We start from the raw sequence: 24,789 nt of genomic DNA, 5'->3' as shown, positions 1-24,789 counted from the left end.
AAGCTGGGCCAATTATGCGCCACCCTATGGGACTCCCAATCACGGCCGGTTGTGATACAGCCTGGAATCGAACCAGGGGGTCTGTAGTGATGCCTCAAGCACTGAGATGCAGTGCCTTATACCACTGCGCCACTCGGGAGCCCATGGTCGAATTGCTGCAAAGAAACAACTACTAAAGGACACCAATAAGAAAAAGAGACTTGCTTGGGCCAAGAAACACGAGCAATGGACATTAGACTGGTGGAAATCTGTCCTTTGGTCTGATGAGTCCAAATGTGAGATTTTTGGTTCCAACCGCCATGTCTTTGTGAGACGCAGAGTAGGTGAACGGATGATCTCCGCATGTGTGGTTCCCACCGTGAAGCATGGAGGAGATGGTGTGATGGTGCTTTGCTCATGACACTGTGTGCGATTTATTTAGAATTCAAAGCACACTTAATCAGCATGGCTACAACAGAAGTTTGTAGCGAGTCGAGGTAATATGTACAGTGGGGAGAACAAGTATTTGATACACTGCAGATTTTGCATGTTTTCCTACTTACAAAGCATGTAGAGGTCTGTAATTTTTATCATAGGTACACTTCAACCGCGAGAGACGGAATCTAAAACAAAAATCCAGAAAATCACATTGTATGATTTTTAAGTAATTAATTTGCATTTTATTGCATGACATAAGTATTTGATACATCAGAAAAGCATAACTTAATATTTGGTACAGAAACCTTTGTTTGCAATTACAGAGATCATACATTTCCTGTAGGTCTTGACCAGGTTTGCACACACTGCAGCAGGGATTTTGGCCCACTCCTCCATACAGACCTTCTCCAGATCCTTCAGGTTTCGGGGCTGTCGCTGGGCAATACAGACTTTCAGCTCCCTCCAAAGATTTTCTATTGGGTTCAGGTCTGGAGACTGGCTAGGCCACTCCAGGACCTTGAGATGGTTCTTACGGAGCCACTCCTTAGTTGCCCTGGCTGTGTGTTTCGGGTCGTTGTCATGCTGGAAGACCCAGCCACGACCCATCTTCAATGCTCTTACTGAGGGAAGGAAGTTGTTGGCCAAGATCTCGCGATACATGGCCCCATCCATCCTCCCCTCAATACGGTGCAGTCGTCCTGTCCCCTTTGCAGAAAAGCATCCCCAAAGAATGATGTTTCCACCTCCATGCTTCACAGTTGGGATGGTGTTCTTGGGGTTGTACTCATCCTTCTTCTTCCTCCAAACACGACGAGTGGAGTTTATTAATTTTTTTCATTTAAGTCATTTAGCAAACGCTCTTATCCAGAGCGACTTACAGTTAGTGAGTGCATACATTATTTTTTTTATTTTTTTCATACTGCCCCCCCGTTGGAATCGAACCCACAACCCTGGCGTTGCAAACGCCATGCTCTACTAACTGAGCTACATCCCTGCTCTATTTTTGTCTCATCAGACCACATGACCTTCTCCCATTCCTCCTCTGGATCATCCAGATGGTCATTGGCAAACTTCAGACGGGCCTGGACATGCGCTAGCTTGAGCAGGGGGACCTTGCGTGCGCTGCAGGATTTTAATCCATGACGGCGTAGTGTGTTACTAATGGTTTTCTTTGAGACTGTGGTCCCAGCTCTCTTCAGGTCATTGACCAGGTCCTGCCGTGTAGTTCTGGGCTGATCCCTCACCTTTCTCATGATCATTGATGCCCCACGAGGTGAGATCTTGCATGGAGCCCCAGACCGAGGCTGATTGACCGTCATCTTGAACTTCTTCCATTTTCTAATAATTGCGCCAACAGTTGTTGCCTTCTCACCAAGCTGCTTGCCTATTGTCCTGTAGCCCATCCCAGAATTCTTACTGGTTGGTAGGTGATCAAATACTTATGTCATGCAATAAAATGCAAATCAATTACTTAAAAATCAAACAATGTGATTTTCTGAATTTTTGTTTTAGATTCTGTCTCTCACAGTTGAAGTGTACCTATGATAAAAATTACAGACCTCTACATGCTTTTAAAGTAGGAAAACCTGCAAAATCGGCAGTGTATCAAATACTTGTTCTCCCCACTGTAAGTCATTTAGCTCGTCTGGTAGGCTCGTGTCACTGGGCAGCTCGCGGCTGTGCTTCCCTTTGTAGTCTAATAGTTTGCAAGCCCTGCCACATCCGACGAGCACGATTCAATCTGGATTGACGCTTTGCCTGTTTGATGGTTTGTCGGAGGGCATAGCAGGATTTCTTATAAGAGTCCCGCTCCTTGAAAGCAGCAGCTCTACCCTTTAGCTCAGTGCAGATGTTGCCTGTAATCCATGGCTTCTGGTTGGGGTATGTACGTACAGTCACTGTGGGGACGACGTCATCGATACACTTATTGATGAAGCCAGTGACTGATGTGGTGTACTCCTCAATGCCATCGGAATAATCCCGGAACATATTCCAGTCTGTGCTAGCAAATCAGTCCTGTAGCTTAGCATCTGCTTCATCTGACCACTTTTTTAGAATCTAGAGTCTAGAATAATGGTCAGATTTGCCAAATGGAGGGCGAGGGAGAGCTTTGTACGTGTCTGTGTGTGTGGAGTAAAGTTTTTTTCCCCTCTGGTTGCACATTTAACATGCTGGTAGAAATGAGGTAAAACAGATTTAAGTTTCCCTGCATTAAAGTCCCCGGCCACTAGGAGCGCCGCCTCTGGATGAGCGTTTTCCTGTTTGCTTATGGCCGTATACAGCTCATTGAGTGCGGTCTTAGTGCCAGCATCGGTTTGTGGTGGTAAATAGACAGCTACGAAGAATATAGATGAAAACTCTCTTGGTAGATAGTGTGGTCTACAGCTTATCATGAGATACTCTACCTCAGGCGAGCAAAACCTTGAGACTTCCTTAGATATCATGCACCAGCTGTTGTTTACAAATATACATAGAGCGCCACCCCTGGTCTTACCAGAGGCTGCTGTTCTATCCTGTCGATACAGTGTATAACCCTCAAGCTGTATGTTATTCATGTCGTCGTTCAGCCACGACTCGGTGAAACAGAAGATATTACAGTTTTTAATGTCCCGTTGGTAGGATATACGTTCTTGTAGTTAAGTCCACTTTATTATCAAGCGATTGTACGTTGGCCAATAGTACCGATGGCAAAGGCAGATTATCCACTCGTCGCCGGCTCCTTACCAGGCACCCCGATCTCCTTCTGCGATATCTCCATCTCTTTCTACTGCGAATGACGGGGATGAGGGCCCTGTCAGGTGTCTGGAGCAAATCCCTCTCGTCCGACTCATTAAAGAAAAACTCTTCATCCAGTTCAAGGTGAGTCATCGCTGTTCTGATGCCCAGAAGCTCTTTTTGGTCATAAGAGACGGTAGCAGCAACATTATGTACAAAATAAGTTAAACAATGCGAAATAACAAAACAAATTAGCACGGTTGGTTAAGAGCTCTTAAAACGGCAGCCATCCCCTCCAGGCTGTGTAAGGGTGTGCAAAGCTGTCATCAAGGCAAAGAGTGGCTACTTTGAAGAATCTCAAATATAATGTAGAAAATAGTAAAAATAAAGAAAAACCCTTAAATGAGTAGGTGTGTCCAAACCTTTGACTGGTACTGTATGTAAACAAGGTATGTTTATTTTTTTTAATGCTACAATTTCTAAAAAACGCTTTTTACTTTGTCAGTATGGGGTATTGTGTGTAGACTGATGAGGATTTTTGTATTTATTTAATACATTTTAGAATAAGACTAATGTAACAACATTTTGAAAAGGGGAAGGGGTCTGAATACTTTCCGAATGCACTGTATATATTTTGTCCATATCAAGAGCCTCACTGTTGTGTATGATGACTGTTGCTCCCTCCTCCCTCAGGTTGATTCCCACTGGAAGTTGTGTGTATTTGTGTATGTGCGCGCACGCGTCTGTCTGTCTGTCTAGTCTGATGGGGGTGTATTGAGGGTCACACCCTCTAAGGTCTAGTGGTAATTCATAATCCAATGACAGTCCCAGAGCTCAGCTTCAAAGAAGAGCTGTAGAAACATCTGCAGGGAGTTGTTTCTAAGTGTCGATACTGTCAGAGCTTTCAATACTGTCGATCCGGCCAGAGCCTGGGACTCAAACCAGTGATTGTATCACTAACCCAGAACCAATGTTCCCTCGCAGAGAAGCACGAGATTGAACAACATTCTAGAGTTTTCCCACTTAGTTAACACGATCAATGCTTCGCTTTACTATGGGAATTGTGATTGAATCAACGCAATATTAGCATCTTTCAATGCAACATCCCGAAACAAAACAAACTATGCAAGAGATTTTGTTGTAGGCAAAACGCATCAGAGTCTGATTCTATTGCATTGACATGCAGGACTCAGCCTGTACTCTACACAGACCGGTGCGGCAACCTCCAGTAGACCTATATGCAAATAGACCATATCCATAATGGATCAGTGCCATTCACTTTGAACTGGACTCTGTTTACAGCATGAGCGGTTACAGCATGAGGATCGTGAGTAGATGTGCTTGTTTTGAGATCAAAGCAAGAGCTGCATGTAGCCACGTGTGCACATTTGTTCATAGCCTTTGCTAGTTATTGAGTTATTAGCCCAGTTATACATACATTTGTAGTCAGCTTCTTACAAGAGCACAAAACGTGTACATTTCTAGACATCTTTGATAAGCGAGTTAGGTTTGTCTTAGTGTTGTATTTTGAGACAAGCTTGACTAACCTAAGTAGCCAATAGGCAGAGGGTAGCATAAATAGTCTGATTCTCTGTAATAATGGTATGGGAATAATAATCAATTTATTTGGTTTATTGCATCAAACAACATTTTCAGTTACCTTCTTGTCTGAAGGTCAAGCGTATAAACAGGTTAATGTCAAGCCCTGCATGTTTTTTTCAAAAGTCTCATGGAATGTAGGCCTACATTGAACATCACACATTGGCTGCTATTGTAGGCTGAACGATAGAACAGCCATTTCCATGTTAAAATGTTATGGGATGCATTTTGTTTTTGATGGTAGGCCACTCTGGTAGGCCTACATTATGATCATCCACAGTAGCCTATTTGACCACTGTCTGAAACTGTAACTTAATGCGGGTACAGCCTCAGTGTTCACAGTAAACACTTGCTGGAAGTTGCACAGAATTTTCACAACGTTCAAGTTTGCGCTCAGCAGACCTGACATTTGCTCAGTGCCGAAAAACATTTGAGGGAACAATTTCCAGAACCTCAACGGCATACACATTATTTAGGAATGTGAGGAAGTTGCCCCTAGACTCTCAAAATCTGTCAATACTAGGCCAATAGTCCTCCAGTCCAGTCAAAAAGAAAGTAAACCTCAATGTATGGGGCCTCTGCTCCCTAAAATTGTTGTCGGTCTATCCCTCTAGAGCTCGTCCCTTAATCTCCCTGTCATCTAGTATCTTTCCCACTGTCTTGTCTTTCCTGTTCATGATCTACTGGCCTCGCAGACAGATTAGTGAATCAGCAGCTTTGCTGGGATAGTCTATGTGGAAGTCAAGCTGCTTAACTACAGCTCAACACTAGCCTGACTGGAATGCCAGTCATAGGCCTGCACAACATGCCACAGAAGAGCCATGCTCTCTACAAGGTCTATGTGATAGCTGTAAAGGGATAGTTTATTTTTCTAAAGTACATTAAATGATCTGAACAAGGACCTAAAATTAACTTTTTGGTCCACCAGCCACTGTGGCAGGTAGATAACAAAATCTACCAGCCGCTCAGATTTTTTACCAGCCAAAATATTTTGTCATAATTACATAACACACACAGAAAAAACAGATGACCATGCTTTGTAATGTTTCTAAAACAAAAAATATATCCGTAAGAAGTAGTGGTATATTGCTCAAGTGCATACATTTTTTTTGTGACCAGAGTTTTTTTAATCAGCTGCCCCTTTAAGGGTGGGCGGTTACCGTGGTAACGTGGCCACTCAGTCCTGTCACCTGTGTCTGTGTGCGCATGTGACATTTGGGATATTACTAAGCTGTCTCTTCGCTATCAGTTGAAGCAGACTCAAACTAACGTTGAAAAACAAGCAAGCTTGTGAACAAAACAATGAAGAAACACGAGGACAAAGTCTCACTTTGTAGACTTTTGTGTAAATTAGACCAACTGTTATGCCTATACGCAGCGCCACCAAAAATGAATCTATCAGCACTTCACTCATTGCACACAGCTCCCCTACCAGGCAGTGTTGCTGCACATGGTGGGATATAGGATTCATATTGCTTTGTGCAATTAGCAGCTATAAAACAAAAACAGCAGAAATACACTATATACAGTACCAGTCAAAGGTTTGAACACCTACTCATTCAAGGGTTTTTGTAGAATAATAGTGTAGACAAAACTATGAAATAACACATTTGGAATCATGTAGTAACCAAAAAAGTGTTAAACAAAATTCTTCAAAGTAGCCAGCCTTTGCCTTGACAGCTTTGCACACTCTTGGCATTCTCTCAACCAGCTTCATGAGGTAGTCACCGGAATGCATTTCAATTAACAGGTGTGCCTTGTTAAAAGTTAATTTGTGGAATTTCTTTCCTTCTTAATGCATTTGAGCAAATCAGTTGTGTTGTGACAAGGTAGGGGTGGTATACAGAAGATGGTCTTTTACCAAATAGGGCTAAGTCCATATTATGGAAAGAACAGCTCAAATAAGCAAACAGAAACGGCAGTCCATCATTACTTTAAGACATGAAGGTCAGTCAATCCGGAAAATGTTAAGAACTTTGAAAGTTTCTTCAAGTGCAGTTGCAAAAACCATCAAGCGGTATGATGAAACTGTCTCTCATGAGGACCGCCACAGGAAAGGAAGACCCAGAGTTACCTCTGCTGCAGAGGATAAGTTAATTAGAGTTAACAGCCTCAGAAATTGCAGCCCAAATAAATGCTTCAGAGTTCAAGTAACAGACATCTCAACATCAACAGTTCAGAGGAGACTGCGTGAATCAGGCCTTCATGGTCAAATTGCTGCAAAGAAACCACTACTAAAGGACACCAATAAGAAGAAGAGACTTGCTTGGGCCAAGAAACATGAGCAATGGATATTAGACCAGTGGAAATATGTCCTTTGGTCCGATGAGTCCAAATTTGAGATTTTTGGTTCCAACCGCCGTGTCTTTGTGAGACGCAGAGTAGGTGAACGGATGATCTCCGCATGGGTGGTTCCCACCATGAAGCATGGAGGAGGTTGTTTGATGGTGCTTTGCTGGTGACACTGTCAGTGATTTATTTAGAATTCAAGGCACACTTAACCAGCATGGCTACCACAGAATTCTGCAGCAATACACAATCCCATCTGGTTTGGGCTTAATGGGACTATAATTTGTTTTTCAACAGGACAATGACCCAACACACCTCCAGGCTGTGTAAGGGCTATTTGACCAAGAAGGAGAGTGATGGAGTGCTGTGTCAGATGACCTGGCCTCCACAATCACCCGACCTCAACCCAATTGAGATGGTTTGGGATGAGTTGGACTGCAGAGTTAAGGAAAAGCAGCCAACAAGTGCTCAGCATATGTGGGAACTCATTCAAGACTGTTGGAAAAGCATTCCATGTGAAGCTGGTTGACATAATGCCAAGAGTGTGCAAAGCTGTCATCAAGGCAAAGGGTGGCTACTTTGAAGAACCTAAAACACTTTTTTGGTTACTACATGATTCCATGTGTTATTTCATAGTTTTGATGTCTTCACTATTATTCTACAATGTAGAAAATAGTAAAAATAAAGAAAGACCCTTGAATGAGTATGTGTGTCCAAACTTTTGACTGGTACTGTATACAAAAGTATGTGGACACCCTATAAATTAGTGGTTTCGGTTATTTTAGCCACACCCATTGCTGACAGGTGTATAAAATCGAGCACACAGCCATGAAATCTCCATAGGATGCCACCAACGTGGATGCCACCTTTCCAACAAGTCAGTTTGTCAAATTTCTGTCCTGCTAGAGCTGCCCCGGTCAACTGTAAGTGCTGTTATTGTGAAGTGGAAACGTCTACGAGCAACAACGGGTCAGCCGCGAAGTCATAGGCCACACAAGCTCACAGAACGGGACCGCCGCCGTTGCAACACTCACTACAGAGTTTTCAAACTGCCTCTGGAACCAATGTCAGCACAAGAACTGTTCGCCGGGAGCTTCATGAAATAGTTTTCCAAGGCCGAGCAGCGGCACACAAGCCTAAGATCACCATAAGCAATGCCAAGCATCGGCTGGCGTGGTGTAAAGTTCGCCGCCATTGGACTCTGGAGCAGTGGAAACGCGTTCTCTGGAGTGATGAATCATGCTTCACCATCTGGCAGTCCAATAGACGAATCTGGGTTTGGCGGATGCCAGGAGAACACTACCTGCCCGAATGCATAGTGCCAATTGTAAAGTTTGGTGGAGGAGCATGACAATGCCCCCGTGCACAAAGCGAGGTCCATACAGAAATGGTTTGTCAAGATCGGTGTGGAAGACCTTGACTGGCCTGCACAGACCCCTGACCTCAACTCCATCGAACACCTTTGGGATGAATTGGAACACCGACTGCGAGCCAGGCCTAATCGCCCAACATCAGTGCCCGACCTCACTAATGCTCGTGGCTGAATGGAAGCAAGTCCCTGCAGCAATGTTCCAACATCTAGTGGAAAGCCTTCCCAGAAGAGTGGAGGCTGTTATAGCAGCAAAGGGGGGACCAACTCCATATTAATGCCCATGATTTTGGAATGAGATGTTCGACGAGCATGTGTCCACATACTTTTGGTCATGTAGTGTACTTTGTAAAGGGATACTGCAGCATTTTTCTAACCCTAACTCGCACATGCTCATACTTGACTTTTGACAATTTTTATTGAGAATGTAATGCTTGCACTGTACAGCCTTGCAAATTGACCACCCCCAACGTGGCTGGTGAAATATACATTCTTACCCGCCAATACCTAAATTGACCCGCATTTGGCGGGTGTTCATTTTATGCCCTGATCCGAACGACCTACCTAGGGACCACGTAGCTGCATTGGCGCCCTTTCATGTCAGTGGGTCATAAACCAGCTTTAAACTTAAGGGTCTCCCTCAGTCCCTAACAACATTCAGGCTGTGCCCTAATTCCAACGGCAAATCCCTAGAATAAATCAGACAGCCTCACACATGGGCTGTCTCTTAAGTCACGCAACCACGCTTTCACAGGGGGAAACATGTGGCATTTTAGCCTCAAAACACCAGTTACCACCCTATTCCAGCCCACTAAGTTTCTCACGTCCCTCTTGCACATAAAAAGAGAATTAACAATTGGGGCAAGGGTGGCAGGGCGAAAGAGCATTTTGTGCTCCAGCGAGAACATGCTACATTTAACTGCCAATCCATTAAAGGGAACAAAGGCATCGAGCTTAAAGAAAAAATTCACCCAAAACCACTCATTCCTTTAATTTACAGAGTTAAACACTAATATGTTAGAAAAATATTTTTTTGTGAACAAATGTTTAATTTTGCCGTTATAATAGCAACATGGAAAATCGTTGTGAAATCTGTTGCAGCTCAAGTTGACTACAAAATCCCAATGCAATGCTCTCTCTATGGGCTGGCTGGCTAGGTAGCTAATTAGCAAACGTAGCTACACACAATAATACCAAAGACAATATCAGAATGCAAAGTTGCTAGTTAGCTGTAAAATCGTGTAAACAAACGGCACTAGTCTACAATCTCACCATGTTTAACCTCACAGAGTGGGGTCTAACATTCGCAATGGCAGATATACTTTTGAAGAGATGGGAAATGTTGCCCAAGCTACATCAATGGGCCGCGTGGTGCATTCTGGGCGATTCTGGGACAAGGAATGTTCTCCTTCAAGGAGTGAATGGGTCTATTGGGCGCTGGCGCAAAAAACAAGATTAGCACGAATTTTATCAACTAGAAGTATGACATTAGAAATATTTTCAGAGATAATTAACTTGCTATCTGTAATATCGTATAGCTTTGGAATCGTGATATTACGTACTTGAGGAAAATAGGCGATTTTCTTGACATATACACTAACAGAAGGGATTGCGTGACGTTTAGCTTAGCAACTGCGTGACGCAGCATGACAACGTGAATGTGATTGGTCGACAGTCTGCTGGGTGGGGCGTTATACGTTCCTTCATTCATTGGATTCCTTTCTCCTTTCTATAATATCTCTGGCAACGGCACCATGCAATGCACCCTGGACTAAAGACAAATTCGAAAAATGTCTTAGACCTTCCGTTAAATTACACATTTTTTGAGGTAGGAATATAGCAAAGATATGATCAATGGCTCATTTGAAAGAACATCCTCCCGAGTTATGACATCGGCCAGTATTGAAATCTTATGATAGATGTTTCCGCGATCTAAAAGTCTTATTCCTATGAACTCCGACACACATGAAAACATGAAATGACCCAGGGAAATCGATAGAACATGAACAAAAAGCAATAATATTCTAAATGGGTGAACCTTTCCTTTAAGGTTTGGAGATCATCTCCCGAGACTGACTACATGCCCTGAAGCACTGAAGCCCAGCCCAGCCCTCCCCTCCCCTCCCTCCCAGAATCAGATAAATCCTTTCTTCCTCCATCTGAGGTATGGGAATGAATACAAATAGGTCAGCAGCCCTCCCACTCCTTTAGAGCCCGGGTGGTGTGTGTGATGTGGTGGTGGGTAGAGTAGTAGTGTTGCCACGATACCAGGATCGCGATTCTAGGAAGTATGGAAGCAAATGTAACAAAACATGAAGCAGACTAAATTTCTTGAGGAAAACATTCGTAATGTTGGAAAAACAGCCTTATGTTGTCGCCCAATGTTTATTTTGCAAGCTATAGCACACAATATTTTACATAAAGTAGGTTTTAAAGGACCATAGAGTTGAGTCTGCTTCGTGTTTTCTTTTTTGCCAAGGAAAATCTAGTAGGCTTGTTACGATACCAACATTTTACAAACTATACGATACCAGGCCAAGTAACACAATACCGATGAGTATCGCGATACCACGTGGGAAAAAAAAATCTGTGGCCTAGCATCCTGTTCGCTCAGTCCCTCGCACGCTTGTTCATGTTTTTTAAATGTTCTCCAAAAAACCTGTCACTGAAATTCACACTTCTACTCAATACAACACATTGAATTTAACGTCACACTGTTCAGTGCATAATAGAATACTGCATAGAATGGCTGATTTGCTCATATTTTCAAAGGCCTACTTGTGATTTGGCTGAAGGAATGAAAATACATCAGTGGAGGCTGCTGAAGGGAGGACGGCTCATAATTATGGCTGGAGCGGCGCAAATGGAATGGCATCAAACACATAGAAACCATGTGTTTGATACCATTCCGCACCAGCCATCACAACAAGCCCATCCTCCCCAATTAAGGTACCACCAACCTCCTGTGATATACATGCATAATGATCTGCATGTCATTGTGTCAGTAAGGGGAAAACACTGCATGAAACCTTCTTTACTCTTCAGTTAACACAGACACTCTCCCTCCCTTCCTTACACACACGCTCCGTATCCCTCACTCTCATAAAACACACACACACACACCACTCTCTCCCACAAACACACACTGCTCCCAACTTTTAAAATGTTAGGCACCAAACAGAATTTAAAGACCACCAGTAATTTATGTTTTATATAGTTTAGGCTTACATTAGGCCTCTATGAATCATACCTTTTTTCTCATGAGTAGCAGACCCTTTTCCTTTCTTCCTGTGCCAATCAAATTTGCCTAAACCTACTGTCAAGTTACCAGGTTGTTAGCTAGCTAGGTAATAATTAACGACCCGTGATTAGTTTAAAACAGCCCGTGACATGGTTTGTGAAATGATATAAAATGTGCACAAATCCCGATAGAAAAAAAAAAAAGGCATCTCTGGTAATATGGGTCATATTTTAACCGTTTAGACTAAAGAAAAGACCTCTGGTAATATGGGTCATATTTTAACCGTTTAGACTAGAGACAAGACCTCTGGTAATATGGGTCATATTGAACCGTTTAGACTACAGACAAGACATTTTCTTTGCTGTAAAGCTGCAAGCATTCCAGTCAGGAAGCGGTGCTCCATGTTCACTCGCTGACACTCAGCGGCTGCATGACAGTGAACTTGCAAAGTCTACTCAGACTGGTCTGTACTCTTGGTTATAACAGGCGATGAAATGATACAATGTATCAATATTGCTCGCGTTGCGTGCTGCTCCAATGTAACAAATGTACAAATCTAACAGAAGCCTCATCAGGGTCTGCATCCCCGCTCGCCATCACGGCTAAATTATATATTTTTTTAACTGACAGAGGAATAGACGCACGTGAAGAGCAGACAGAGAAGCAGGTGAGTGAAGGATGGTAGGGGATGCAGCTGGCTGATTACAGCTGCATGAAAGTGAAGTGGATATTATTGGACCCGCGCATACAAGAGACTAGTGGCTGTTGCTTAAATTCAACTGAATTTACAAACAAAACTGACTTTATAAACAGTTTATAAACAGGCGCCAGCAGATACTTTAGATCGGTAGGGCTGAAAAGGTCGGTAGCATCATAAGACACGGTACTACGGTATTCTAAAATGTTGGTATCATAACTATCATGACATTTTTGGTACCTTGATATTACAGTGGTACCGGTATACCGTGCAACACTCAAATCTGGTATTGTAGTATCGCGATACTGGTACGTGACAACACTAGCGTACAGTCACCAAGCCTGCAGCTATCCATCAGACCATACAGAGGAAACAGCCCTGCACCCCTCAGTAGCCCCCACCAGCCTCTTCCTACTGGAGCAGATGCGAAAGAGCGATAGCAGAGCAAGAGAGATCGGGAGCGAGGGAGGTTGATAGAGAGAGTGAGTCTGTGGAGGAGAGAGAGGAAGCATGTGGGGGCAGATATGAGATAAGCGAGGCTGAGAGAGAGCACCGTGGATGGAGAGAATGCAGCTCTGGTGCTCTACACACACACACAGGCACCAAGAGCCAGTGTGCTCAAGTGAATTTGACAATGAGTAATATTTAAAACCAAGGGAGGGATCCCTCTGCGCGTGTGGGTGCGTTCGCAGCAAGATGCATTGAAAAACATGGCAGAGAAGGACAAACGGGATCCATAGAAGCAGTCACACCGTGATTGGGCCAACCACACAGTGAGAGAAGAGCAGCGATAAAACTAACCGTGCGACGGAGCTGAGAGCTAAGCTAAGGTGTGTGGTGGACAGGGAGAAGAGGACATAGATACACCATTGAAGCTGGTAGCAGCACTGGGCAGAGTCATGGGTAGGTTGTTGTGCCCTAGTTGATGAGATGAGGGGAGCAAGCCCTCCGTCCTGCCCTGAAACGACATGCACTGGGGAACAGGTATGTCTTCTGGTCGGCGTGCTTAATTACAGCTCCAAAACACACACACACGTCACTCTTACAAGAGTGTATTGGTAGTAAAAGCTGCCATGTACACACTGTGATGCATAGTTACTGGCTGTTAGGATGGAATGTATAGCATTGAGAGCTAGTTTTTGTTTAGAACCTGATAGCACATTGGGGTGTGTGTGTGTGTGTGTGTAATGTTTCTTGGCATTCCTGAGGATGCCCTCCATGAGGGATTTGGCTTTTCAACACTTTTTGTGCGCTCTCACAAACAACCCTTTGTCTGGGGGGGGGGGGTATTTTAAGAGGGCAGCATGTAATCTAGTCGAATGTGAGAGAACCCACACCACTCCAGGGGACTAGTTGCCCAAAAATGTGAAAACAGTGCAGTGCTTTCACAGCAATCTAAATAGAACATACATTCTTTCAGTTAGCTTGGGTTGCTGTGCCAAATGTGCCCACTTCTTGCTTACACCTTATCTAAGTATAATTTCCTCCAATTGTCTAAAGGTGCAATTGAGGACAGAGAAGATCCTCATAGTTAACTTATTTAGTCCACCCATCTATTAGAGAGTAACCTCAATAGGGGCGGTTTCATACAAGGAAATTTAAGATTTGCTAAGACGTGAATTCGCTCTAACAGGATGTTGTTGGTTTCATCTTCATAACACATCTAAAAGTGAGGGTTTAAAATACTGATACACATGTAATACAAGTACAGTGGGGGAAAAAAGTATTTAGTCAGCCACCAATTGTGCAAGTTCTCCCACTTAAAAAGATGAGAGGCCTGTAATTTCCATCATAGGTACACGTCAACTATGACAGACAAAATGAGATTTTTTTTCCCAGAAAATCACATTGTAGGATTTTTTATGAATTTATTTGCAAAGTATGGTGGAAAATAAGTATTTGGTCAATAACAAAAGTTTCTCAATACTTTGTTATATACCCTTTGTTGGCAATGACACAGGTCAAACGTTTTCTGTAAGTCTTCACAAGGTTTTCATACACTGTTGCTGGTATTTTGGCCCATTCCTCCATGCAGATCTTCTCTAGAGCAGTGATGTTTTGGGGCTGTCGCTGGGCAACACAGACTTTCAACTCCCTCCAAAGATTTTCTATGGGGTTGAGATCTGGAGACTGGCTAGGCCACTCCAGGACCTTGAAATGCTTCTTACGAAGCCACTCCTTCGTTGCCCGGGCGGTGTGTTTGGGATCATTGTCATGCTGAAAGACCCAGCCATGTTTCATCTTCAATGCCCTTGCTGATGGAAGGAGGTTTTCACTCAAAATCTCACGATACATGGCCCCATTCATTCTTTCCTTTACACGGATCAGTCGTCCTGGTCCCTTTGCAGAAAAACAGCCCCAAAGCATGATGTTTCCACCCCCATCCTTCACAGTAGGTATGGTGTTCTTTGGATGCAACTCAGCATTCTTTGTCCTCCAAACACGACGAGTTGAGTTTTTACCAAAAAGTTCTATTTTGGTTTCATCTGACCATATTACATTCTCCCAATCCTCTTCTGGATCATCCAAATGCACTCTAGCAAACTTCAGACGGGCCTGGACATGTACTGGCTTAAGCAGGGGGACACGTCTCGCACTGCAGGATTTGAGTCCCTGGCGGCGTAGTGTGTTACTGATGGTATGCTTTGTTACTTTGGTCCCAGCTCTCTGCAGGTCATTCACTAGGTCCCCCCGTGTGGTTCTGGGATTTTTGCTCACCGTTCTTGTGATCATTTTGACCCCACGGGGTGAGATCTTGTGTGGAGCCCCAGATCGAGGGAGATTATCAGTGGTCTTGTATGTCTTCCATTTCCTAATAATTGCTCCCACAGTTGATTTCTTCAAACCAAGCTGCTTACCTATTGCAGATTCAGTCTTCCCAGCCTGGTGCAGGTCTACAATTTTGTTTCTGGTGTCCTTTGACAGCTCTTTGGTCTTGGCCATAGTGGAGTTTGGAGTGTGACTGTTTGAGGTTGTGGACAGGTGTCTTTTATACTGATAACAAGTTCAAACAGGTGCCATTAATACAGGGAACGAGTGGAGGACAGAGGAGCCTTTTAAAGAAGAAGTTACAGGTCTGTGAGAGCCAGAAATCTTGCTTGTTTGTAGGTGACCAAATACTTATTTTCCACCATAATTTGCAAATAAATTCATTAAAAATCCTACAATGTGATTTTCTGGATTTTTTTCTCTCAATTTGTCTGTCATAGTTGATGTGTACCTATGATGAAAATTACAGGCCTCTCTCATATTTTTAAGTGGGAGAACTTGCACAATTGGTGGCTGACTAAATACTTTTTTTCCCCCACTGTATTTGGACATCTTTGGACGCAAAAAAACATGTATTTATATTGGACAAAAATATATCAACGCAACATGTAGTGTAAAAATGGTATCCACTAGTTCATCTGACTCTGGGGAAGTAGATAAAGGGCCTCATTGACAAAATCCCAAAGTATCCCTTTAAGGTCTTAAGACAGTATTGTGCCGCTTAATTGTTGCCACCACGGCAAAAAAGAAACCACTGTTGTGGTGGATGAGAGAGAGTTGAAATGCATCTACAACTGTCTTTTCTCTCTGTCAAAGACCAGACACTTTCACACCCAGCCAGGTTTCACACTCGGACAGTTTTACATACACTGAGTGTACAAAGCATTAGGAACACCTTCCCAATATTGAGTTGCAGGCCTTTTTGCCCTCAGAACAGCCTCAATTCGTTGGGGCATGCACTTAACAAGGTGTCGAAAGCGTTCCACAGGGATGCTGGCCCATGTTGACTAATGTTTCCTACAGTTGTGTCAAGATGGCTGGATGTCCTTTGGGTGGTGGACCATTCTTGATACACATGGGAAACTTGAGCGTGAAAAACAGAGCAGCATTACAGTTCTTGACACACTCAACCCAGTGCGCCTGGCACCTACTACCATACCCGCTCCAAAGGCACTTAAATATTTTGTCTTGCCCATTCACCCTCTGAATGGCACACATACACAATCCATTTCTCAAGTGTCCCAAGGCTTAAAAATCCTTCTTTAACCAGTCTTCTCTTTATCTACACTGATTGAAGTGGATTTAACAGGTGACATCAATAAGGGATCATAGGATTCACCTGGTCAGTCTCATGGAAAAAGCAGGTGTTCCTAATGTTTTGTAAACTCTGTAGTGTGAATGATAGTTACTGTACCAACAACTCTCTCAGAAAGCAGGGGAGGCTCATTAGCCAGTCTAAATGACACTTAACAGGGCTCATATGCTTTGAAGAGTATACTTCAGTTAATTCAACACTAGTCGATGAATGATTGACAGTGCATTCGGAAAGTACTCAGACCCCTTGACTTTATCAAATTTTTGTTACGTTACAGTCTTATTCTAAAATTGATTAAATATATTTTTCCTCATCAGTCTACACACAATAGCCCATAATGACAAAGCAAAAAACGTTGGTTTTGTGTGCAAATTTATAAAAAAATTAAAACAGAAAAACCTTATTTACGTAAGTATTCAGACCCTTTGCTATGAGACTCGAAATTGAGCTCAGGTGCATCCTGTTTCCATTGATCATCATTGAGATGTTTCCACAACTTGATTGGAGTCCACCTGTGATAAATTCAATTGATTGGACATGATTTGGAAAGGCACACACCTGTCTATATAAGGTCCCACAGTTGACAGTACATGTCATTGCAAAAACCAAGCCATGAGGTCAAAGGAATTGTCCGTAGAGCTCCAAGACAGGATTGTGTCGAGGCACAGATCTGGGAAAGGGTACAAAAACATTTCTCCAGCATTGAAGGTCCAAGAACACAGTGGCCTCTATCATTCTTAAAAAAGTTGGAACCACCAAGACTCCTCCTAGAGCTAGCTGCCTGGCCAAACTGAGCAATCGGGGGAGAAGGGCCTTGGTCAGGGAGGTGACCAAGAACCCGATGGTCACTCTGACAGAGCTCCAGAGTTCCTCTGTGGAGATGTGAGAACCTTCCAGAAGGACAACCATCTCTGCAGCACTCCACAAATCAGGCCTTTATGGTAGAGTGGCCAGATGGAAGCCACTCCTGAGTAAAAAGGCACGACAGCCTGCTTGGAGTTTGCCAAAAGGCACCAAAAGACTCTCAGACCATGAGAAACAACATTCTCTGGCCTGATGAAACCAAGATTGCTTTTTGGCCTGAATGCCAAGCTTCACGTCTGGAGGAAACCTGGCACCATCCCTACGATGAACCTTCGCCCCCTCAGACTGGGGCAAAGGTTCACCTTCCAACAGGACACCGACCCTAAGCACACAGCCAAGACAACGCAGGAGTGCCTGCGGGACAAGTCTTTGAATTTCCTTGAGTGGCCCAGCCAGAGCCCGGACTTGAACACGATCAAACATCTCTGGAGAGACCTGAAAATAGCTGTGCAGCAACGCTCCCCATCCAACCTGACAGAGCTTGAGAGGATCTGCAGAGAAGAATAGGAGAAACTCCCCAAATACAGGTGTTCCAAGCTTGTAGCATGACACCCAAGAAGATTCAAGGCTGTAATCGCTGCCCATGGTGCTTCAACAAAGTACTCAGTAAAGGGTCTGAATACTTATGTAAATAAGATGCTTTATACATTTGCTAACATTTCTAAAAACTGTTTTTGCTTTGTCATTATGGGGTATTGTGTGTAGATTGGGGGGATTTAATCCACTTTAGAAGTAAAGGGGTCTGAATACTTTCCAAATGCACCAAGCGTTTGATGGTTTTAACTTGTGCTAACATCATCACTGTTGTTTTTCCTCCTAGATAAAAATGTCGGCCTCTGCTGAAGACTGCACTTCATCCCTGAGCATGAACCTGGTTGAAACATACGGGTAGGTTTGACCACTGACCAACAATTCAGTGACTTGGATGGTACGGTACAGTACTGCATGCACCAGCTCTGGTGTAGATCCCTCAGAGCCCCCCCGACTAATTACTCCATAATCAGCGATAAAAGTTTGGTGTTACCGCTGCCCGAGTGAGGTGGTGCACGTAGCCACCATGCAGTGGAGGCGGCGCCACTGTTGCACGCACGTTGCCGGCCTATTGTCTCTCCTCTCACTCCTGGTCATCCTGGGCCATCAGGACTGGCTGCCGGGCCTCAAGGGACCAACATGGCAGAGGGAGCACCCAGTGGCTTATGCCGGAGGAGGACTACGCTCCAAAGGGAATCACAGCTCCTCACAGATTCTATGGAGGGATGCACCGGTTCCCCCTGCGCCTCCGAAAATGAAAGCCAACCTCAGTTTCCCTCAGAACTCCTCCTCACCGCAGGGGGTTACGGGACTGGAGAACTCTGTGGCGGCTAATGCTAGCTTGAGCGGAGAGGTCAGGCTAAGGGGCCTGCTGACCTCAGAGCCATACCCTTACATCATCAACGAGCCCGACAAGTGCCGGGAGGGCAACCCAGTGCCCTTCCTGGTGCTGCTGATAGCCACGGAGGCCCAGCAGGTGGAGGCCAGGGAGACCATTCGGCAGACCTGGGGGAACGAGAGCATTGCCCCGGGCCTAGGCTTTGTTCGCCTCTTCCTGCTGGGCGTGAAGGAGGGCAGGGTGGGTCGCCTGCAGCAGAGCAGCCTGGAGGCCGAGAGCCGGAGGCACCGTGACATCATCCAGCAGGATTACATGGACACTTACAACAACCTGACCATCAAAACCCTGATGGGCATGCACTGGGTGTCAGCGCACTGCCCGGGCACCAAATACGTCATGAAGACAGACAGTGACATGTTTGTCAACACAGAGTATCTCGTCCACAAGCTGCTCCGGCCAGAGATGCAGCCCAAACTGGACTACTTTACGGGCTACCTGATGAGGGGCTATGCACCCAACAGAAACAAGAATAGCAAGTGGTACATGTCCCCAGAGCTGTACCCCAGCGAGAGGTACCCCACTTTCTGCTCGGGAACGGGCTATGTGTTCTCGGGGGACCTGGCGGGGAAGATCTACAGGGCCTCTCTAGGCATCCGCAGGCTGCATCTGGAGGACGTTTACGTGGGCATCTGCCTGGCCAAGCTGCGGATCGAACCCACGCCACCGCCTAACGAGTTCCTGTTCAACCACTGGCGGGTGTCCTACTCCAGCTGCAAGTACAGCCACCTTATAACCTCCCACCAGTTTCACCCCAACGAACTGCTCAAGTACTGGCACCACCTGCAGAGCAACAAGCACAACGCCTGCATCAACACATCCAAAGACAAGGTGGGCAGGTTTCGCCAGAGGAAACTGCAGGGGGTACAGCCTATTTGGTGACAGAGGGTCGAGTGTGATGTTAAGTCATGACCTGTGCAGGAGTCACTCGGCAAGAGGTGACCGATTCAAGCCCATGTTTTTGGACAAACTAATGGTTGAGGGCCGTCTTTTTTTTTGTACTACAGGTCATATTTTTGATTTTGATACATTAATTGATTGAAAGAATATATGCATCGGTGTACAGAGGAAGACATTACTTGTGTGTGAAATGTGGATGCTGTTTATTATAAGGATAAATATTCACCTGTTGGTGGACTGTCACTGTCTGGTATCCATTTTGTTCAACTTGAGTTTAAATACTTTTCCTTAAGGTTGAATCGAATTAGCATAATAAAAAATACCCATACAAATCTGTCAGTTTCAGCTAGAGATGTTTTTTTTGTGTGCATTGGATGCAGCTCAATCCGCCGCATCTGCGGTGAAAGGTGACAGAGCGGTGTTTGTCAGACTGAGAAAAATCGGTCTTCTCACAAAATCGTTTGTAGCGTCCGAACGGTTTGGCCTACAAACTATTATGACCCCTCTATGGAAAGATCACTCTCACGAACAGGATGGTGTTCTCGGTTTTGCTCTACGACCCCCACAATCGTCTTGGGAGTCGTCTGAAGTCGGTACAGCTGATCTGCCAACTTCAGTCTGTAGCGTACGAACAGTTTGGGCTACACACGAATATGACCCCTCTGGGCAAAGGTGAGACTGACACGTACAGTACCAGTCAAAAGTTTGAACACACCTACTCATTCAAGAGTTTCTTTATTTTTACTATTTTCTACATTGTAGAAAATTTGTGAAGACATCAAAACTATGAAATAATACATATGGATATAATTTTTGATTCTTCAAAGTAGCCACCCTTTAACTTGATGACAGCTTTGCACACTCTCGGCATTCTCTCAACCAGCTTCACCTGGAATGCTTTTCCAACAGTCTTGAAGGAGTTCCCACATATGTTGAGCACTTGTTGGCTGCTTTTCCTTAACTCTGCAGTCCAACTCATCCCAAACCATCTCAATTGGGTTGAGGTCGGGTGATTGTGGAGGCCAGGTCATCTGATGAAGCATTCCATCACTCTTCTTCTTGGTCAAATAGCCCTTACACAGCCTTGAGGTGTGTTATGGGTCATTGTCCATTTGAAAAACAAAATGACAGTCCCACTAAGCCCAAACCAGAGGTGATGGCGTATCGCTGCAGAATGATGTGGTAGCCATGCTGGTTAAGTGCGTCTTCAAATTCTAAATAAATTCACTGACAGTGTCACCAGCAAAGCACCTCCACACCATCACGCCTCCTCCTCCATGCTTCACGTTCACCTACTCTGTCTCACAAAAAAATCTCCAATTTGGACTCCAGACCAAAAGGACAAATTTCCACCGGTCTAATGGCCATTGCTCGTGTTTCTTGGCGCAAGCAAGTCTCTTCTTATTATTGGTGTCCTTTAGTAGTGGTTTCTAAGCAGCAATTCGACCACGAAGGCCTGAATCACGCAGTCTCCTCTGAACAGTTGATGTTGAGATGTGTCTGTTACTTGAACTCTGTGAAGCATTTATTTGGGCTGCAATTTGAGGCTGGTAACTCTAATGAACTTATCCTCTGCAGCAGAGGTAACTCTGGCGGTCCTCATGAGAGACAGTTTCATCATAGAACTTGATGGTTTTTGCGACTGCACTTGAAGAAACTTTCAAAGTTCTTGAAATGTTCCGCATTGACTGACCTTCATGTCTTAAAGTAATGATGGACTTTAGTTTCTCTTTGCTTATTTGAGCTGTTCCTGCCATAATATGGACTTGGTCTTTTACCAAATAGGGCCATCTTCTGTATACCAAACCTACCTTGTCACACCACAACTGACTGGCTCAAACATATTAAGGAAAGAAATTCCACAAATTAACAAGGCACAACTGTTAATTGAAATGGATTCCAGGTGACTACCTAATGAAGCTGGTTGAGAGAATGCCAAGAGTGTGCAAAGCTGTCATCAAGGCAAAGGGTGGCTATTTGAAAAATCAAAAAAAAAAAAAAAACTTTTGGTTACTACATGATTCCATGTGTTATTTCATAGTTTTGATGTCTTCACTATTATTCAACAATGTAGAAAATTTTACAAATAAAAGAAAAACCTTTGAATGTGTAGGCGTGTCCAAACTTTTGAGTGGTACTGTAAATGTTCGTCCCATGTTTCATGAGCTGAATTCTTTTTCTTCCCAGAAATGTTCCATATGTACACAAAACTTTTGTGCATGATTTTCTTTACATCCCTGTAGTGAGCGTTTATGCTTTGCCAATATAATCCAGCCACCTGACATGTGTGGCATATCAAGAAGCTGATTAATTACACAGGTGCACCTTGTGCTGGGGACGATAAAAGGCCACTCTAAAATGTGCAGTTTTGTTACACAATACAATGCCACAGATTGTCTCAAGTTGAGGGAGCATGCAATTGGCATGCTGCCTGCAGGAATGTCCATCAGAGTTGTTGCCAGAGAATTGAATGTTAATTTCTCTATCATAAACTGCCTCCAACGTCGCTTTAGATAATTTGGCAATGCGTCCAACCGGCCTCAAAACAGCAGACCACGCGTAACCAGCCCAGGTCCTCCACATCCGGCTTCTTCACCTGCAGGATCGTCTGGGGGAGGCCTAATTTATTTATTTCAATTGACTGATTTCCTTATATGAAATGTAACTAAGTAAAACCTTTGAAGTTGTTACGTTACGTTTATATGTTTTGTGCATTCGGACAGTATTCAGACCTCTTGACTTTTTCCACGTTTTGTTATTTTACAGCCTTATTATAAAATGGATTAAATTGTTATTTTTTCCCTCATCAATCTATACACAATACCACACGGCGATATACATTTACATAAGTAATCAGACCCTTCACTCAGTACTTTGTTGAAGCATCTTTGCCAGCGATTACAGCCTCGAGTCTTCTTGGGTATGACACTACAAGCTTGGCACACCTGTATTTGGGGAGTTTCTCCCATTCTTCTCTGCAGATCCTCTCAAGCTCTGTCAGGTTGGATGGGGAGCATCGCTGCACAGCTGTTTTCAGATCTCTCCAGAGATGTACGATCAAGTTCAAGTCCTGGCTCTGGCTGTGCCACTCAAGGACAGTCAGAGACTTGTCCCGAAGCCACTCCTGCGTTGTCTTGGCTGCGTGCTTAGGGTTGTTGTCCTGTTGGAAGGTGAATCTTCACCCTGGTCTGAGGTCCTGAGCACTCTGGAGCAGGTTTTCATCAAGGATCTCTCTGTACTTTGCTCCATTCATCTTTCCCTCGATCCTGACTAGTCTCCCAGTCCCTGCCGCTGAAAAACATCCCCACAGCAGGATGCTGCCGTCACCATACTTCACCGTAGGGATGTTGCCAGGTTTCCTCCAGACGTGACGCTTGGCATTCAGGCCAAAGAGTTCAATCTTGGTTTCATCAGACAAGAAAATCTGGTTTCTCATGGTCTGAGAGTCTTTAGGTGCAATTTGGCTGTCATGTGCCTTTTACTGAGGAGTGGCTTCCGTCTGGCCACTACCATAAAGGCCTGATTGGTGGAGTGCTGCAGAGATGGTTGTCCTTCTGGAAGATTCTCCCATCTCCACAGAGGAACTCTTTAGCTCTGTCAGAGTGACCATCGGGTTCTTGGTCACATCCCTGACCAAGGCCCTTCTCCCCCGATTGCTCAGTTTGGCCAGGCAGCCAGCTCTAGGAAGGAGTCTTGGAGGTTCCAAACTTCTTACATTTAAGAATGATGTAGGCCACTGTGTTCTTGGGGAACTTCAATGCTGCAGAAATGTTTGGTACGCTTCCCCAGATCTGTGCCTCGACACAATCCTGTCTCAAAGCTCTACGGACAGTTCCTTTGACCTCATGGCTTGGTTTTTTCTCTGACATGCACTGTCAACTGTGGGACCTATAGACAGGTGTGTGCCTTTCCAAATCATGTCCAATCAATTGAATTTACCACAGGTGGACTCCAATTAAGCTGTAGAAACATTAAGGATGATAAAAAAAACAGGATGCACCTGAGCTCAACTTTGTGTCTCATAGCAAAGGGTCTGAATACTTTTAAGATGTCTGTTCCTTATTTTTAATACATTTGCAACAATTTCTAAAAATGTTTTCACTTTGTCATTATGGGATATTGTGTCTTATTATTGATGAGGAAAAAATATAATTTAATCAATTGTAGAATAAGGCTGTAACGTCACAAAATCTGGAAAAGGGGAAGGGGTCTGAATACTTTCTGAATGCACTGTATATGGAGACCGTTTACTGCCAAAAATAAGGGGTTAAATACATGTTTTTTTTTAAAAGATGCTTCCTGATTTTTCTCATATATAGGACAGACTACAGAACAAACTTCCTTTAGATTTTTTGGGGGGGACTATCTGTTGTTCCATGCGTTTGTATGGGCTAAGATCAGTAATACATTTATTTTCTTTATACTTCAAGGGGTCTTATAATTCAAAATAAAATAGCAAAATGATCTTTAGTATGACCTTCTTAAAACAATTCCATATAGCTTAGTAGTAAAAAAAATAATAAAAGTGTACAGTATCAAAACCAAAAGGAACATTGAATCATTTCACAAGTACCAGTTGATCTACATGAATTATGAAGGGCAGGAAATCTGCAAGAGGGAACGTGGGTGAAAGAGGAAGCCGATATGGGTGGTACACTACAAACCACAAGTGGTAAAATAAATTTAATAAGGTTAGACATTTTTCAGCTATTTCCAGAGGAAAATAATGAAACCTCCCTGTTCAATGCTCAGCCCAATGATTGATGACAAATCAATACATCTTGTGAGATACTGAGAGCACCCCATCCCTGACAATCAGCTAAGCAGAGAGGAGCCTAACTAGATTGACATTTAATCATTCTTACCAAAATGTGTCCATAGTACTGTGGTAACTTCAAGGGTGTAGCCAACATTGGTGTGAAATGTGTTTCTAGATTACCATGTATAATAGTGAAGAAACAGAACACCAACATGCTACAGTTCAGTTGTTACATAGCTATTAATTGATACATAGCTACAACTACATTGTGCATACTATAACAAATAACTGAAAACACAATGTTGTAATAGAATGGAATGCACTGAAAATATATATTGACTATCAAGTTCAGCCTTGACAGAAATGTTGCAAAAAAGTTCAGCATAGTTAAGTCCTACGCATAAGACTCCAAAAGGATGCTTTGACTTT

General features: G+C 43.8%; 2 protein-coding genes across 2 annotated transcripts in view; one reads left to right on the top strand and one right to left on the bottom strand.

Moving 5' to 3' along the window:
- LOC121534963 (parafibromin-like) overlaps nt 1-24,789 on the bottom strand; it is a 73,933-nt gene that overhangs the window by 27,325 nt on the left and 21,819 nt on the right. The gene's annotated exons all lie outside the window — the stretch shown is intronic.
- On the top strand, nt 18,264-20,012 carry LOC121534964 (beta-1,3-galactosyltransferase 2). The gene has a single exon (XM_041841605.1). It carries the CDS (start codon nt 18,333-18,335, stop codon nt 19,581-19,583), a length of 1,251 nt encoding a protein of 416 aa, XP_041697539.1. The 5' UTR covers nt 18,264-18,332; the 3' UTR covers nt 19,584-20,012.

This window comes from Coregonus clupeaformis, chromosome 21, assembly GCF_020615455.1.
Source record: "Coregonus clupeaformis isolate EN_2021a chromosome 21, ASM2061545v1, whole genome shotgun sequence".
NCBI lineage: Eukaryota > Metazoa > Chordata > Actinopteri > Salmoniformes > Salmonidae > Coregonus > Coregonus clupeaformis.
Note: the sequence above shows the minus strand (reverse complement) of the source record. Positions and strands in the feature narration are given on the sequence as shown.

Coding starts and splice junctions, on each gene's coding strand:
- LOC121534964 (XM_041841605.1), top strand. CDS start 18,333: ATGCAGTGGAGGCGGCGCCACTGTTGCACGCACGTTGCCGGCCTATTG.